At 45.8% G+C, this 16,408-nt stretch overlaps 1 protein-coding gene across 5 annotated transcripts in view; it reads left to right on the top strand.

Annotated features, from left to right (window-relative positions):
• PASK (PAS domain containing serine/threonine kinase) overlaps positions 1 to 16,382 on the top strand; it is a 44,146-nt gene extending 27,764 nt beyond the window's left edge. For all 5 annotated transcript variants that reach the window (XM_084778344.1, XM_084778343.1, XM_084778342.1 and 2 more), the window contains exons 10-18: positions 1,827 to 3,304; positions 3,413 to 3,594; positions 3,963 to 4,130; positions 6,835 to 6,960; positions 7,064 to 7,198; positions 9,437 to 9,636; positions 12,621 to 12,754; positions 14,388 to 14,534; positions 15,104 to 16,382. In XM_084778344.1, coding sequence (XP_084634470.1) covers positions 1,827 to 3,304; positions 3,413 to 3,594; positions 3,963 to 4,130; positions 6,835 to 6,960; positions 7,064 to 7,198; positions 9,437 to 9,636; positions 12,621 to 12,754; positions 14,388 to 14,534; positions 15,104 to 15,261 — 2,728 coding nt within the window. In that variant the 3' untranslated portion in view covers positions 15,262 to 16,382. The remainder of the gene's footprint in view (positions 1 to 1,826; positions 3,305 to 3,412; positions 3,595 to 3,962; positions 4,131 to 6,834; positions 6,961 to 7,063; positions 7,199 to 9,436; positions 9,637 to 12,620; positions 12,755 to 14,387; positions 14,535 to 15,103) is intronic.
• The last annotated feature ends 26 nt before the right edge of the window (positions 16,383 to 16,408 follow it).

The raw sequence follows: 16,408 nt of genomic DNA, 5'->3' as shown, positions 1-16,408 counted from the left end.
CCCAACTCTCATGAAAACAGGACAGTAAAGAGATGCTACTTAAGAGCAGCACAGGGAGAAAGATAAGAATTTTGACTGACAGTTTTACAGAGACAGGTTGCAGAAAGAACAAGCTGCACACAGGTGCAAACAATGAGTTAAGAATGAAAAGGAGCCAGAAGATTAAAATGTATTGTCAGAATTAGTTTGGGGCCAGGCAGAGCAAATGAGTCAGAAGTTAAGAGAAGCCAGTTTGAATCAGTCAACTTGGAGAGGAGTTTGGGCCAGAACATCTGAGTTGAACCAGTCAGCAAGAGTTCAGAAAGAGCTAGCAAGGCTTGGGAATGGCTCTGATCTCATTCTCTCATCTGAGGAAATAAAAACATTTATACTTGGCTGCCAGGGCAGCGGGCAAACGTCTTTCATCTCCTGGGTTGCTGTCATGCTAAAACTCAGCTGTTCTAAGTCTTTAACACAGAACTCACCCCCTTCCTTCCCAAACTTGACACTAACACGATGATAATGGTCAGACCATTGCTGAGCTGACAGGAAATCATTGGTGGCCTTCCCTCGGCCCCTGCAATGCAGATAGATGTTCAGAGGTCATACTACAGAGACAGGATCTTGTCCCCGATCTATCAGTTTTTCTAACAAGTAACCAGTGACCTATCTAAAATTCCAGAGCTGTTTGTCAGGGTTTGGGGTAAAAAGGGTATAGAAACTGGTGTGACAGTAAAGAAGAAAAAAAATACTGAGAACCACGAGCATTCAGTGGCATTTGGAGATTCCAAGAGGGTGAATACTGTGCCCAGGGACTGTCCAGACCCCTTGTCAGGGTCTTTTTGTTGTTGTTGTTGTTGTTTTTTTTTTTTTTTTTTTTTGAGACAGGGTGTCTCTGTGTAGCCCTGGCTGTCCTGGACTCACTTTGTAGACCAAGCTGGCCTCAAACTCACAGCAATCTGGGATTAAAAGCATGTACCACCACACCCAGCTCCTTGTCAGGGTCTTAATGAGGTTCTTCTGGTGTGTGTCCCCAAGCCTTCATTCTCAGGCCGACTCTGTAGTCTGTTCCTAGAGAGTGCTAGACTCACCTGTGACATGGGAGGAATGGACAGTGATGCGGAGGAGTAGTAGGTAGACACAATATTTTTTTTGCCTCTTCTCTGCAGACCTCCGGGAAGCCTTTGCTTTTAGAATGTGACCCACAACATCTTCCACTGTGGCACCATTCTCAAATAGAGACTTTACTCCCTATGTTTATGACCTTCTGCTGTACAATTTGTGAGGACCTCCATTTCAAGACTACAATAGTGTATCTGATCAGATCACCAGGTGCTTGACCGTAGACATGATTGATGTGAGCAGATGTAGTAAGTTTGTGGATACAATGGAGGTAGGAGGTAGGTCATCCTGCCTGGGCTGTGTAGCAGCCTCCTCACTACTTGTACAGCTTCCTCACACTAGATATGCTCACCCCTGCCCTAGTCTCCTTGCTCCCTACTCAGTTCATTGTATGCATTGCTTTGCCAGCCTTCTCTGTGCTACCTCCCTAGTCTCTGTGCCACTAGGTGTTGGGTGGTATTGAGAACCACTCATAGCCAGCTGTCATGAGTTTATTAAACAATCTGAAATCCATTTCAGTAGCTTTCTTGGTTCATTCTTGGTAAATGTAGATTTACAGGAAAATATCTAAGAATAGATATTTTATATTTTAGTTTAGTTACAAAATTGAGACTTTTTGTCACAAATTTACCATGCTAAATTTATTGTACTTGTCTCTCATAGAGGGAAAGTCAGTATGATCTCTCATTGCCACTAGTGATTATCATCCAAATTCCTGTCTCCAGGGTGGACAGCAACCCAGTGCATGGTGAGCATTCATTGCCCATAGACCAGCAAAGCATTCCAAAGAGAAACCTGCTAGTCCATGGTGGACAGTTACTGTCTCAAAACCAATCAGACACCCCAGAAATATCCCCACCAGTCCTTAATGAAAATTTATTGTCTGAAGTTCAGAAAAATACCTCAGAAGAAGGCCCACTAACCCACAAGAAATGGGTGTTGTCCAAGGGTCAGCAAGACACCACAAAAAGAAGCCTACCAGCTCATGATGATCAGTTACTGCTTTCAGGCCAGCATATCCATGTCTTGGGAAAGGAGAATCCTTCAGCAGCAGCAGAGAGCTACAGGAAAGGCCTGTTAGAAGAAAGCAGGTCCAAGCCAATGGATGCAAAACGGTTTGTTTCATGTGAAGATCTTGAGCCCCTAGTCCCAGCTAAGGACAGGAGCAGCAGCATGGACATGTGTAGTCTGCATCAGGAAGCTCAGCTGGAGATGATGGGTGTCAGCGGTCCTAGCACTCCTAAACCCTGGGCCGATGCCACCATGCCTGAGCCCCACACCACAGGGCAGCTAGCAGGAGGGAGCTTTCTGACACACTGCCCACAGTATAGAAGTGAGTGGATCTTACAGCAGCGAGGCCAGGACTTGGCTCCCAGCCCTTCTGGAGTGGCTCGTGTCTTGCTTGGGACACCTACTCTGGATGAACCATGGCCAGGAGTGAGGAATGACCGAGAAGAGCTACAGACTTGCTTGATTAAGGAGCAGTTGTCCAAGTCAAGCTTTGGGGGAGCTCTGGGTGTCCCAGAGTGTGTGGAACTTGTCCCAACAGAACATCCTCCTTTCACTGCCCCTGTGTCCTTCTGTGATCTAGGAGGCCGAGACCTACGTGCTAGCCACTTAGGCAGCTCCTCGGCCTGTTATGCTTTGGCCACAGACCTCCCTGGTGTCCTGGAGGCAGTGGAAGCCCCGGAGGAGGCTGATGTGAATTCTTATTCCTGGAACTTGAGGGAACTCTTTCTCAATGAACAGACAGACAGACCTCCATTGCATTGTTCCTGTAGCACATCGGAGCTCAGTGAGGCACCTTCTCCTTCACTGGTGGGCTCAGATTTGGATGTGGGTGTTCTGCGCAGACAGAGTTCAGATATTCTAGGTGACCGAGAGATGTTGGTCCTGACTGGCACGTACTTTGACCTTGGTGAAGTCCGACAGTTCCAGGAGATGGACACAGGACACGATCAAGCAGAACTGTCTGACATTTCTTTGGTATCCTCTGAACACTTTAAAACTAGTGACATAGAAAGCCCAAGTCATGGCGCTCCCAGACCAGATCCTGGTCTGGACAATACGTGCTTATCAGCAGAGAAGCTGAGTACCCAGGTCACTTCCACTCCTCTGGCACCTGGGGCCGCTGGCCTGCAGCAGGAGATCCAGGAAGGCATCTACTCTGGAAGCTGCTACCACCGAGATGGCTTACGACTGAGTATGTTCTGGGGAAGAGGGTTTTTTTTTTTTCAAATCATAGCAGTGTTTAATGTGACCATTGGAGGGACCAGCAGAGCTCTATACTTCCTCCCCTTCCTGCCTACAGGTATACAGTTTGAAGTGAAGCGGGTGGAACTCCAGGGCTCTGCAACCCTGTTCTGTTGCTGGCTGGTGAAGGACCTCTTACACAGCCACCAGAGCTCGGCTACCCGAACCCGCCTGCTCCTTGCCAGCCTGCCTAGCTCTACCCACTCCATGTCTGAGCTCTCTGGATCCGGCTTTGGAGAGGTTGGTATCTGTGGTCAGCTCAGTCCTCTACTGTGCTTGCAGGTTTTCCAGGTGGCATTGCTGCCTTTTTTTTTTTTTTTCTGGAATGGATGGAGGATCTGCCTGTGGCTTTTTAGCATTGTCTTCCTAGTACCCTGTGTAAATATAAAGCAAATGTAGGACTTTAAATGAATATGCCTGTATAGTGGGATATGGATGCATTTAGACATAAACCAGTTTGTATTGATTGCACATTGCCAGAGGGCTCCATGGAGATTTTCAGAGTAGCCCACTGTGAGCACAGGAGATAAGAACAGCATGGATGCAGGCACTGTACTGATGGAGATGGGATGGCCTGTAATGTCCCAAACCTTTCTTTGTGTCCACAGATGCTCAAAGCCAAGCCTCAGTTTGAGGAATCACCAACACCTGCAGAGCTGGAGAGGCTGGCAGCCTGTGAGGGCGAGTACTCCCAGAAGTATAGCACCATCAGCCCACTTGGCAGTGGGGCCTTTGGCTTTGTGTGGACTGCCGTGGAGAAGGAGCATAACAAAGAGGTGCTTGGGATCATGTGGGGATGATCCTACTGGAGGGCCCCTGATCTATAACTTGGAGACTCGTAATGGAAGAGGGGGGCACAAGGATCTGAATACTTTGTGGATAGAGGAGGAAGCCTCTGCATCACACAGTCTTAACTCCAGACAGTAGCCCTATTGAGTTTCATATTTAGACCTTGCTTTCTTGCGGGCACTTGGGCCCTGACCAGATTCATTACTGTGTTGTACCTCCCCTCTTCTGAGTATGAGGTTTTTACTGTTCTGCTATACACATGGCCTGATGCCTCATAGGCATGCAAACTGCTCAACTGGAAAAATAATGTCCTCACCAAACAAAGAAGCAAGCTAGCTGACGAATACTCTCAGAGTCTGCCCAAGGCTTCTCACGATAGCTCTCACATGCCTTTTGGCACTGAATTCCTCCACCTGGCCTCCGCCTCAGTCTTGGGGTCATTCCTATGCAGGCCTCGCATACCTACCTGAGCCTTAGAGCTCACTGTCCTTCGCTCCCACGCCCACCGGCATGTTACAATTTTAGTATCAACCATCCATCCTACTTGGAAGCAGCATCTACTTCCTGCTTTGAACACTGTCAGGCTCCCCAGGCATAGGACTACCAGCCAGCTAGGAGGGCCCTAGAGTATTGCCACAGAGTGCTTTCCTACCACTTGTTGCTGAAATGCTCCAAAGATCTGTGTCTGAGTTGCTGTGTCATAGTCTTTCTGGTTCTAATAATTTTTCAGAGGATATTTTAGGATTTCCCCCATAGTATGGCTATTTTGTCTGTCTTTTCATCTTTTTTCCTTCCTGTCACATTGGCTAGAGGGCCCCAGAACAGTATTACTTGGCAGTTATGGCACTGATTCCCGTGTCTTTCAGTCGGCTACTGGTACTTTTTATTTCCCAATGAGCACATTTTTAAAAAACACATTATTTGAAGACATTGCATTTTATTATTACTCTAGCTGGATGGGATAAATGTTTTTTACATTTATTTATTTGAGAGAGAGAGAGAGAGAGAGAGAGAGAGAGAGAGAGAGAGAAGGAGAGAGAGAGAATGTACACAAATGTATGGAGGTCAAACACGGTCTGCTTCCTTTTTTAATATAATGATAACACTAATGGATTTTCTTATGCTTATGGATTCCATCCTTGGTCATGTATAATCTTTCAATGCACTGGCAGCTTTGATTAGCTGTTGTATTTATGTTTATTTAAAAAATTTTTAATTATAGGCTAGGTGTGGTGGTTCATGCCTTTAATCCCAGCACTTAGGAGGCAGAGGCAGGCAGATCTCTGTGAGTTCAAGGCTAGCATGGTCTATATAGTGAATTCAAGGCTAGTGTGGTCTATATAGTGAGTTATAGGACACCCCAGTACTTAGACCTGTCTCAAATTTTTTTATTATTGTATGTATGTACATACATGACGTATGTATAAGTACATGCTACATGGTGTATAAGGAGGCCACAGGACAACTTGGAAGAGTTGGTTTCCTACTTTCACTATCTGGCTTCTGGGAATTGAACCCAGGTTATGAGGCTTGGTAGCAAGCACCTTTACCTGCTGAGCTCTATCTTGACAGCCCTGAAATAGATGATTCTCTTTTCACTTGGTATCCTAAAGATTTGCTGAACTCGCTGCATAGATTTTGGGGGTGAGTGGGTTGATCCATTTTATTATATTTTTGTACATGTATTTTATATATATATATATGTTTTTTTTAAAAACCAGAATATACTTAGGAGTTTGTGTACATTTTTTATTTTTTCCTGATACTTGATAAGACTTGGATCTGGATGTTTAAAGCTTTATTTTAAAAGACTTTATTTATTTATTTATTTATTTAATCAATTCTTTCCCTTATTTTTCTGAACTCACTTCAGGAATGTGTGCTGGGATTGCCTTCCTTTTTTTGTATTTTGAAGGTTGATGGGCACCAGACGTCTGAAGCTGTTGACATCCTTTCTGGGGCATTGAGCCCCTCTTTTCAGTTCCTCAGGACCCTACCAACTTGCTTCTGCCTTTCTGAGTTCTCTCACGTCTCTCCTGGGCAAGTCATGGTAGCTTTTCTTTCCTACTACCTTCAGAATCTGTCTGCTTCACCCAAACCATTTCTCCTCTGTTTGAGATAGTTGGAGTTCTGCTCCTGTTTCCACCCCCACTACATCTGTTGAGGGGCTGGCCTGTCTTGTAGTGAATGGCATAAAGTCTTTCTTTACAATGGATCTTTGTCCTACTACACCTGGGAACTGAATGCCACTTGCTGTTGCCAGGTGCTGTTTCTCATGGTTACTACACACGTCAGGCTGAAAGACTCCCTGGTTAATTTCAGTATCAGGACTGATACTTGTCTAACAATGACAGCTTTCAGCTTTCTTTATTTCCTCTGCTTCTTAGGCTTATTTCGTTTTCTTAGTGATATAAAGTGTTGTAGGAACACTTGCTCTTAGGTTTCTGAGACTTCTTTTCTCCAGCACTGGCCATGGCTCCTCAGCACCCCCAGGGACCCCAGCCATCCCATCTTGCCCATGATAGACAGGTAGAAAATACCAGCATTTCTGTTAAGCTGTTGTCTTCTCCTTTTCTCCTGTTTCAGGGTGTGATTCATTTCTTCTTCCATGGCAGTGGGACTGGGGAGACAGTAAGACAGTGGCAGGGCTTGACAGATGGTAGAGGACTCTGCCCTTTTTCTCCCATGTAGGTGGTGGTGAAGTTTATTAAGAAAGAGAAGGTTTTGGAGGATTGTTGGATGGAGGATCCCAAACTTGGAAAAGTTACTTTAGAGATCTCAATTCTGTCCAAAGTGGAACATGCAAACATAATCAAGGTAGGTTTTCTGTGTGCTGTCACCCTCATGTTGTTTTTCTAACATTAATGTGTTGATTGGAGACATTTCTAGACAAAGCTAGACCTTTCCTTGTCTCTTTCAGGTTCTGGATGTATTTGAAAATCAAGGGTTTTTCCAGCTAGTGATGGAAAAGCATGGCTCTGGCCTGGACCTCTTTGCTTTCATTGACCATCATCCCTGCTTGGATGAACCCCTAGCAAGTTACATCTTCCGACAAGTGAGAACGGGCCAGGGCTCTGCGGGGTGGTTGTGGAGTTGGGTAATTGAACCCTGGCCTGCAGGAGTCAGTGGCATGTAGTCAGTTTCCTCAGTGAGCCAGTGGTAGCCTTCAACCTTGGGATTTATGGGATAAGATCTATACTGAATAAATTCTGTGATTTAAGTAAATAGATTGAGGTTGGAAGGATTTATCCGGCAAAATGTATTTTTAGTGATTAAAGTTTATTCATATATGTATAGTGTCTTTTTTTTTTTAACTAATCACAAACTTTAAGGAACAAAGCCATGAAGCCAGCTGTGAGCCCTTGTTACTGATCTCAATTTGTGTCCTCACCAGTAATGAGACCTTGTGTATAGCCTTAATCTTCTAATGTATGTAGTTAAAAACACTATTGTGAGAGTGAAAAAGCTGTTGGGATTAAATCAGAGATTACCTAAAGAAGCATAAAGACTGCAATTTGGGCTATTTCATGTTGCAGAGCTGGTCTTGGTCTGTTTTTGTATTTAAATGTACATGGGTCTTTGCTCACTTTATAGAAGTGGGAAAGTGATGAGCAAATCTGGAAGGCATCTGAGAAATGGGAAGGGAAAGGAGAGCAGAGACAGTGACTCTTCTTTTGAGTAAAGAGCAGGCAGTGGTTCCTCCCTGGGTGCTCCCAGAAATGTGTGGATCGTTTATACTTGTCCTTTGATTATTTCTTCAAAGTGATGTGTAAAAGCTTCTGCATGTATGTTTCAGTCATTGTGGTATGTCAAAAGAATGCCCCCACCATCACTCTCACACTTCCTGTTAGATTATGTATTTCTCCTCTCTCTCTCTCTCTCTCTCTCTCTCTCTCTCTCTCTCTCTCTGTCTCTCTCCTTTCCTTCCTTCCTGCCTTCTTTCCATCTCTATCATCCGTCCATCCATTTATCAGTCTGTCTGTGTATCTTTCCTTTTTTCTTGTCTGTCAGGGATGGGTCTGGAGCCTGTTGTCACAGTGCTACCCCAAGGAGCAGCACCATGGGCAGCTGTATGGACATGGGACACAGCTGGGCTTGTAGAAAGGAAGGATGAGCTCAGTACAGTTTAGTTGTAGTGAGACTTTGCAGTCTTGTTAAAAATATGGTTTCTGAATAATGTAGCAGTACATGCCTATAATTTAGCACTCCAGAGGCTGAATAAGGAGGACGGAGAGTTCAAGGCCACTCTGGGCTACAAGATTCTTCCCTGACCCAAGTCTCCTGACTAGGTTCTAACATGTATGTGTTTATGTATGTATGCATGCATGCATGTTCATATATTCATGAATGTTCAAATATATGCATGAATATGTATATGTACAGACATGCATGTGTACGTTCCTATAAATCTGTATATGTAAATATATAGGCAAATATTTATAATGTATATTTATTTATCAATTGATTGAGCTTAGTTGACATTAACTATCTTTCTGATTTAAAGCGTTTTTATTTGGAAGTATAAAACTTCCTCTAAAGATCAAAATGATTGATTATGTCCATGAAATCACTTAGTTGGTTGCTCCAGCTTGTGTCTAAATTGCGGTCTTACTAAAGGCAACAGGAGGCATGGTTAGTAGATCCCCAGCATAGGGGACACAGAGTGCCCGGGCAGGTAGGTGTTGTGACGCTTGCCTTCCAGAGGTGGAGTGCCTGCACACACCCTACTTTCTGCAGAGGCCATGTCCATAGTGGTGGATGTGCTGGCCAGGAGATGATGGCGAACACACCGTGCAGAGGAGCTGCTGGAACCCTGCATCAGGATTGTCTGCTCCTGCTTTGACCTCAAACTGTAGCCTGACCTCTGCACGGGGCTCTTTCCTTTTCTGTGAGCCAAGGTGTCCACAGAGTGCCTGTGCACGGAATACCAACCAACCTTCATCTCTCAGTGGCCCACATGTTCCTCAGTATCTCCTTGGTGGCCTGTCTTGACTCCTGAGATGGCCCTGGGGCAAGTGTATGCTGGGAGGCTTTCCTTAGTCAATAGGAAGAGAGGCATCGTGAGCCAGGAGTTTGTGTTGCTTGCTGGCCTGTAAGAGGCACAGTGGTGTGTTCCCAGAGTTGCCATACCTCCTGTCTATGCGGAACTACTTCTCCACCACCCAGAACTATGCACTGGAGAATGCTTATTTTTCCTTTGTTGTTGTTTTCCTTTTTTCTTCCTAATATTTGTTATAAATGCATGTTTTACTTAAATTGCTTTTTGAAGTGTTCCCCTGACCTCTGATTGCAGCTTGTGTCAGCTGTAGGATACCTGCGCTCCCAAGGCATCATCCACAGAGATATCAAGGACGAGAACATTGTGATCGCCGAGGACTTCACAATTAAGCTGATAGATTTTGGCTCAGCTGCCTACTTAGAGAGGGGCAAGCTCTTTTATACCTTTTGTGGAACAATAGAGTACTGTGCACCTGAAGTTCTCATGGGAAATCCGTATGTATCACACGCTCCGCTAGTTTACCCTCCTCTTGACTCTTGCATAAGGCCCATGACTGCTGTGATTTTAGGAGGGAACAGTTTCAGTTTGTGCCCTTTTATTGAGTAATGAGGGGGAAGTTCTGGAAAATAAATGTACAGTAGGCAGTACTATTTCAACTTCTGATGGTTTGGAATTTGATATTACAGAAAGTTAGGAAACTAGAGGATAATTCAGAGATGAAATTCTGAGTGACTCCTTTGTAACTGCTGTACTTACTGAGTATCAGGAAAAGTAATTATTTCTCAAGATTTTATTTTTTTTTTATGTATGGGTGTTTTGACTGCATGTATGTGTGTGTGGCATATTTAGTGGCTTCAGAGTCCAGAAAAGGGTGATGGATCCTGTTGTGGTTAGTGTTTTGTCAACTTGATACAATCTGGAGTCATTTGGGAAGAGGGAACCTTAATTAAGCAAATGTTCCCACCGGATTAGCCTGTGGGCAAGCAAGCATGTAGGCCACTTTTGCATTAATGTTGGCTGGGCTGGGTGGGCTGATGCTGGGAAGGTGATCCTGGGTACTATCACAGTCTGAGCAAGCCAGTCAATAGCACTCCTCCATGTCTCTTGTAAGGATTTGAGTAAGAATGGCCCCTCAAAATCTCATGTTTGAAAACTCAATCCCCAGTTGGTGGACCTGTCTGGGAAGGATTAGGCGGTGTGGCCTTTTAGGAGGAGGTGTCTGGAGGCAGACTTGAGGTTTCAAAGGACTGGCACCATTTGCAGCTTGCTCTCTCTGTCTCCTTGCTGATGAGGATGCTGTGAGCTCTCGGCATGCTGCATGACTGTTGCTGTTAGTCATCAGGTGCTCTAGCCCTCAGAAACTGTACGCCTTCTTTAGAGGTTGTCTTGGTCCTGGGGTTTTATCATAGCGACAGAAAAATAACTTAAGATACCCCTGCTTCAGTTTCTGCTTCTGGGTTTCTCTTTTGAGTTCTTGTCCTGACTTCCCTCAGTGATAGTTTGCGACCTGAAACCTTTAAGAAATAAACCCTTTCCCTCTACAAGTTGTTTTTGATCATTGTGTTTTATCACAGCAATAGAAACCTAAGACAGATTCCCCTGGGACTGGAATTACAGACAGCTGTTAGCTGCCATTAAATGTGGAAGTACGTCTCCGTTCCAGTAATCATTATTTCAGCAGTCCTGTTGCGCTGGTCATACAGGAAGCCCAGCAGCAGGAGTGAGAGCGTGGGGAATGATGTGAAAGAGCTATTGGGGCTCAGGTTCTTTGAGGCTCTGAGATCAGGGGATCAGGCCCTGGGGTGAGAGCTGAGGTTGTTGCTCTGTAGTTGGGGAGCCTATGGGCAGCAGAGCCTGATCTGAAAAGGCCTCTTTTGGGGGGATTTGAGGAAAAGAATTGAAACGAATTTCATTGTCCACATGTGTGCAGGGCATGTGTAGAAATTGCTGGTAGTGGTTTGAACTGCACATGCAGGGATTGTGGTCTTGCCCACAGACAAGCTGAGGTGTGTTTGTATAAAATGACCTTCCTAAGTCATATTCACACAATGATATCTCTCTGCACAAACTTTGGTGAAATAAATATGTCTCAGGAAGAGAGTGCGTGGTCAGAGGAACAGAATGTTTAGCTTTTTGTGGTTTTATAGAATAGTGTGTAGAGTCACCAGATAGGCATGGTCAAAGCTGCATTTCATGTTGGGGCTGATCGGGCCCAGATTGTCTGCTCAAACACTACCATACCTGTGTGAGAAACCATCAGCAATGGGGGACGGGCGATAACCAGGGCTCAGACCTGGGTCTTCTCTGGGCACGTTTCACATACAGTCAGAAAGTGTGTGTTCAGTGGCTCTCATGGACTCATGGAGTTTGGCCTCCCTAACTTCCTGCAGCCATATCCATGTAGGGCTGGCCCTTGTGTGCAGCATGACTAGGCTTTGTGCCGCCAGGAGAGAGTGGAGAGGGCGGGGAGAATCTCCCTTTTGGAGTCTCAGTGTGTTTGTTCAAAGCCAACATAGTAAGAGATGATGGAGAGGGTAGAGTTTTTTCTCATATGATTTGGTTACCCCTGCTCCTAGTGAGTGTCCTGCTCTGGTGACATCCTGTAGTGGCTGAAATGTAGGCAGTATTGAAGCAGGTAAACTGGCTCACCATACAAGCTCTGTGTGGCTGGTCAGCTGCTCCACACTTAAGCTATGAAGCTTCCACCTCAATATTTAGCAGTCTGCTGCACTGTGCCTTCTCCTTGTCTCCTGTCTGCACTGTGCTTTCTCTCCCTGCCCATCCTTTTCAGTTGTATGTGTGCTGGTCCTGCTTGTGGGCCTCTTGGTCAGGACCTTGTCTCATTCCACATCCTTTCACATTGCACACACACCTCCATCTCATCAGGCAGAGGGCTTCCTGAATTCTGATTCCAGATTCTATCTTTTAAGAACATTCTTCCTTCCTCCTCGTTTTTATATTCTTCTACTCCAGGTGTCAGCCAACTCTAGGTTGGCTAAAGGCAACCTGCCTGGAGCAGCAGGTAGCTTGGGTGAAGTTAGGATAACACCACCTCCATCTTTCCCAAGGCTTGCTTTTCCAGACGGCACCGTTTCTAAGACACTCCTCCATCCTACCTTCATCTGTCACTGCACTTTGTTCTGTGTTTCTCCCTATGTGTCCTAATTTTGAGCATCTCTTACTCACCAACCACATGGTCTTTCTATAGGGCATACCACCACCTTGTCCTGATGCTGCCTGTGGCTCCTGTGGCTCTTAGTGATTTGCTACCCACTCCTCTGCTTGCCCCTCCTCTGCGGAGCCCTCCTTTTCTGGGTCATATAGAGGGTTTCTTGCTTGGGGCAGTCCTGTATGGACCGTGAGAATGCAAGTCTCTGGCTGAGGTTGGAAGGCTGTGGTACTCAGGGTGGAGGCTGGCCCATTGAGCTTTGTACTGAGTGCAGACAGGCTCTGAAATGTTCTCTCTTCCTTCTTGCAGCTACAGAGGGCCAGAGCTGGAGATGTGGTCTCTGGGGGTCACTCTGTACACGCTCATCTTTGAGGAGAATCCCTTCTGTGAGGTGGAGGAGACCATGGAGGCAGTTATTCATCCCCCATTCCTGGTTTCCCCAGGTAAGCATAAGCTCCAGATGGCGAATGATGCTGCTGCCTGAGAACTCAACACTTTGGTTTCGGTCTCTTCTCTGTGTATATTGATTACCTTTTACTGTTCTTTTTTATTCTTCTAACATTTTCATCTGAGCATAATAATTTTAATATGACTCAAAAGCATTTTGTTAATTTTCATTAGTGCCCCTAGGATCTTTAAGGCCCTCTTGGAAGTGATACTTTGCAGTTAGTAACCTTGTGTGTAGCAGCATCTATGAGGTCAGCCACTCACCTTAGGTCAGAGGCCCCATTTGTGGAGGAGGGTGGTGTCAGTGCATGGGAGACTTGGCCCTCAGCAACTCACATGGAAAATGTCAGTTATACCGTGAGTCCTGTGAGCAGATGTGACAGCAAGTTGAGGCCAAGTGGTACTTTGTGTCTGTAATGATGGCCCGGGAGTCAAGTGGACTTTGGCTCAGAGGCCAGAAAGGCTTCCTAACCTTGGAGCAGGCACCTTGGGAGCCTGGAGCCTAGTGGAGCTCAAGGAACTGGCAGACTTGTCAGGTGTCAGGTGGGGCCCCTTCCACTTTGGTACCCTGTGGTCCCACAGCAGTCCCTGGGAGAGCCCATGTGGTGGCAGATCTTCTGTCTGTGCCTTAGCCTCTGTGTAGGTTAGAAGCCTGTCTGTTCTAGGAGCCCGGATAGGGCCTTGGACAAGATGACCATTGCACAGTGCAGGAGTGGGAAGGCAGAGTAAAGGTGCTGCAGGCTCTGTTCTCAGTGAGGCCTCTTTTTTGGCTTGTGGATGGCACCTTGCTGTGTCCTCAGAGAAGGGACGGGGAGCCTAGACTTTTCTATTTCTTAGGGCGCCAGCTGGCCTGTCTTCCCCACCCATGGCTTCCTCAAACTCTAAGCACCTCCCAATAGCCTACTATTTTGCACCATAGCATTAGGGTCGTGCTCTCCAACACGCATACTTTGCAGGGGCGAATTCAGTTATAGCAGTCTGGCAGAGGATTTTAGAGCTTTACTGAGTTGTGGATTCCTAAGATGCTGCCGCTTATTTGGTGGACTGTTCTGCTCTGTGGGTTCTTACTACACAGCTTGGGTTCCTGATGATGAGGCTCAGAGAGGCCCTGGTCAACAGGGCCCAAATGCAGATTTAGGCTGGGCTTTTGATAGAGCTCAAGCTACAGAGTGATTGGGGTGCTACAGCTGGCTTCCACCCTCTCTTGCATGTCATGTCTACTGTGGGCACCACCCGCAGTGATCTTGTTCCTTTCATATCAATCAAGAAAATGCCCCACAGGCTTGCCAACAGGCCAGTCTGGTGGGAGTATTTCTCAATTGAAGTTCCCTCTTCCCAAAGCACTGTAGCTTTTGTCAAGTTGACATAAAACCAGCCAGCACACATTGTAAGCAGGCCATCTGAGCTTTGGTTGAGCTGGATCTCAATTTGCACACCTCCACTTTGGAGGTGATGGCTTCATAAGGCATTCTCTGAACATACCAGGCCAGGCCTTAATGCCCCAGGAGTCCTGGCTGCTACCTTGCTTTGTGGGAGGCTCTGTAAGGCAGGATAACCTGACATCTACAGGTCTGAGATGTGGTCTATTTCACTGCGGCCTGCATCCTCCTGTGTTCTTTATGTCCCTAGAACTTATGAGTCTTCTGTCTGGGCTGCTGCAGCGTTCCCCTGAGCAGCGGACTACTTTGGAGAAGCTGATTATAGACCCCTGGGTGACACAGCCTGTGAACCTTGCTAACTACACCTGGGAAGAGGTGTGTCGGACCAATCAGCCAGGTGAGAAGTCTCAGCTTCCCCCACCCTCTTCCCTCCTTTTCTCGGTGTCTTTGTTTGGGATGGGAAAGTGATCAAGCTTCTGTCCTGCATGAGGCGTCTTACACCTCACTGTCCTAGATGAATAAGTTTGAGTCTGTGGCTGGCCTGAAAGATGGGCTTGACTCTGCAGAAACCCTTAGGTGCCACTTGTTCTGTGTGACTGTAGACCTTAGAGGAGGACAGGTGCTTATCGTAGCCCTGGCTGGGAGGAGTGTGTTTGAGGAGTCAGTTGGTTGTCTAGTCCCAAGAGGGTAAGGGCACAGATGCTGACTGTGGAACCGTGGGGCTAGATGCTGAGGCATGCCTCTTCAGATCAGGCTCCATAGTCCTAAGTCAGAGCTTCTGGGAAACAAGGCTTGAGATAAGCACCGCCTCCCTCCACCCTCCCCAGCCTCTTAGCGGGATCTATACTTCCAGAATATCACCACTGGGGTTTCTGAAGCCACTACCCCCTCTGTTCTGTAGTCCTAAACAAAGTATTTTACAGTCTTGTTGCTAGTATGCAATGTGTTATCTTCTTCATCTTTCAGAAAGTGGCCTGTTGTCAGCTGCAAGTCCAGAGCTTGGGAGCAGGAGTCCAAGTGAAGTGTCTCAGACAAAGTGTCTTGGTGGGCCTCCTGCTCCCAGGGAGGCTCCTGGTGACCAGCACTGCTTGCATCCGGAGGACCCCTCTCTGCTAGTCAGCTGAATGCATACTCTCTCCTACTATTCTCCACTCGGTTTGGGAAATTGTATGGATTTCAGGGCTTCCTACCTGAAAAAAAGGAAGTCAAGAATTGGGATGAATCTCCTTTCTACAGATTCCTGTGCAAGTGCTAACACAAAAGCCTGTGATACTTTTTTAGGTTTATGAAATAGACTTGCAATTCGTGGGGTTTTTTGTTTTGTTTTGTTTTGTTTTTTAACCTTGAAAAATTAGTCTACTGTTCAATTATGTTGTACTACTAAAGGGCTTTAAGTTGTGAACCTCAGAAAGACGTAGGGAGTATTTTAACTCTCTATTTTTGTTGTTTTGTTTTTTGTGTTCTTGAGACAGAATCTCACCATGTAACTCTGGCTAGCCTAGAACTCAACTGGGTAGACCAGGTTTCCTTTAAGTCACAGAGATCTGCCTGCCTTTGTTTCCTGAGTTGTAGGATTAAAGACGTGTGCTACCATGTCCAGCTCTTTCTATCTGGGTGGAAGTTTCTTTCCCACTGACTTGGTATATGTGATAGAAGTTTGGAGTCTGTAGAGCTGGCCACAGAAGTGACCAGAATATTTATTTGTTTTTTATTTTCTTAAACATTTTCCATATTAAAGCCACTTAATTAGTTAACAGTGAGTTACAGTGGCTAGGACTGTATGGGGCATGAGAAATACTTGATTTTCTTTTTCTATTTCTGTACCCTACTTACCACAGCTAAAAAGCAACCTATCCTGGTTTAGTCTGGAGGCCCAGACCTGTCAACCATCTACCACCCTATAATATGCCCTCCCAGCACTTTCAGACATCGGTGGTGTCTGTGTGAAGGGCTCTTAACTGTACCTCTGTGTCTGTGTGAAGGGCTTCAACAGTACCAGTGGCTGTCTGTGAGGGTTTCCAGAAATTAGTGACATTTTTAGCTTTTGATTTCAGATGAGCTTTATTTCCAAGAATGAAACAAACATTTTTCCTTGTAGTCTTTATTACACATAAAACACAAGATTTTTTTTTCCTCTGACGGAAGTGTAGCGGGCTGAAGATACCAAATTCAGCTTTTCAAGAACCATTTCAGTATTAGAAAAAAATAATTAAAGCTTTGGTTATATGGGTGGTTTTTTTTTTCCCAGAAAAACAAAAACAAAACAAAAAT

The sequence above is a fragment of the Acomys minous genome (genome assembly GCF_964271855.1).
Source record: "Acomys minous genome assembly, chromosome: 4".
NCBI lineage: Eukaryota > Metazoa > Chordata > Mammalia > Rodentia > Muridae > Acomys > Acomys minous.
This window is presented reverse-complemented; position numbering and strand designations above follow the sequence as displayed.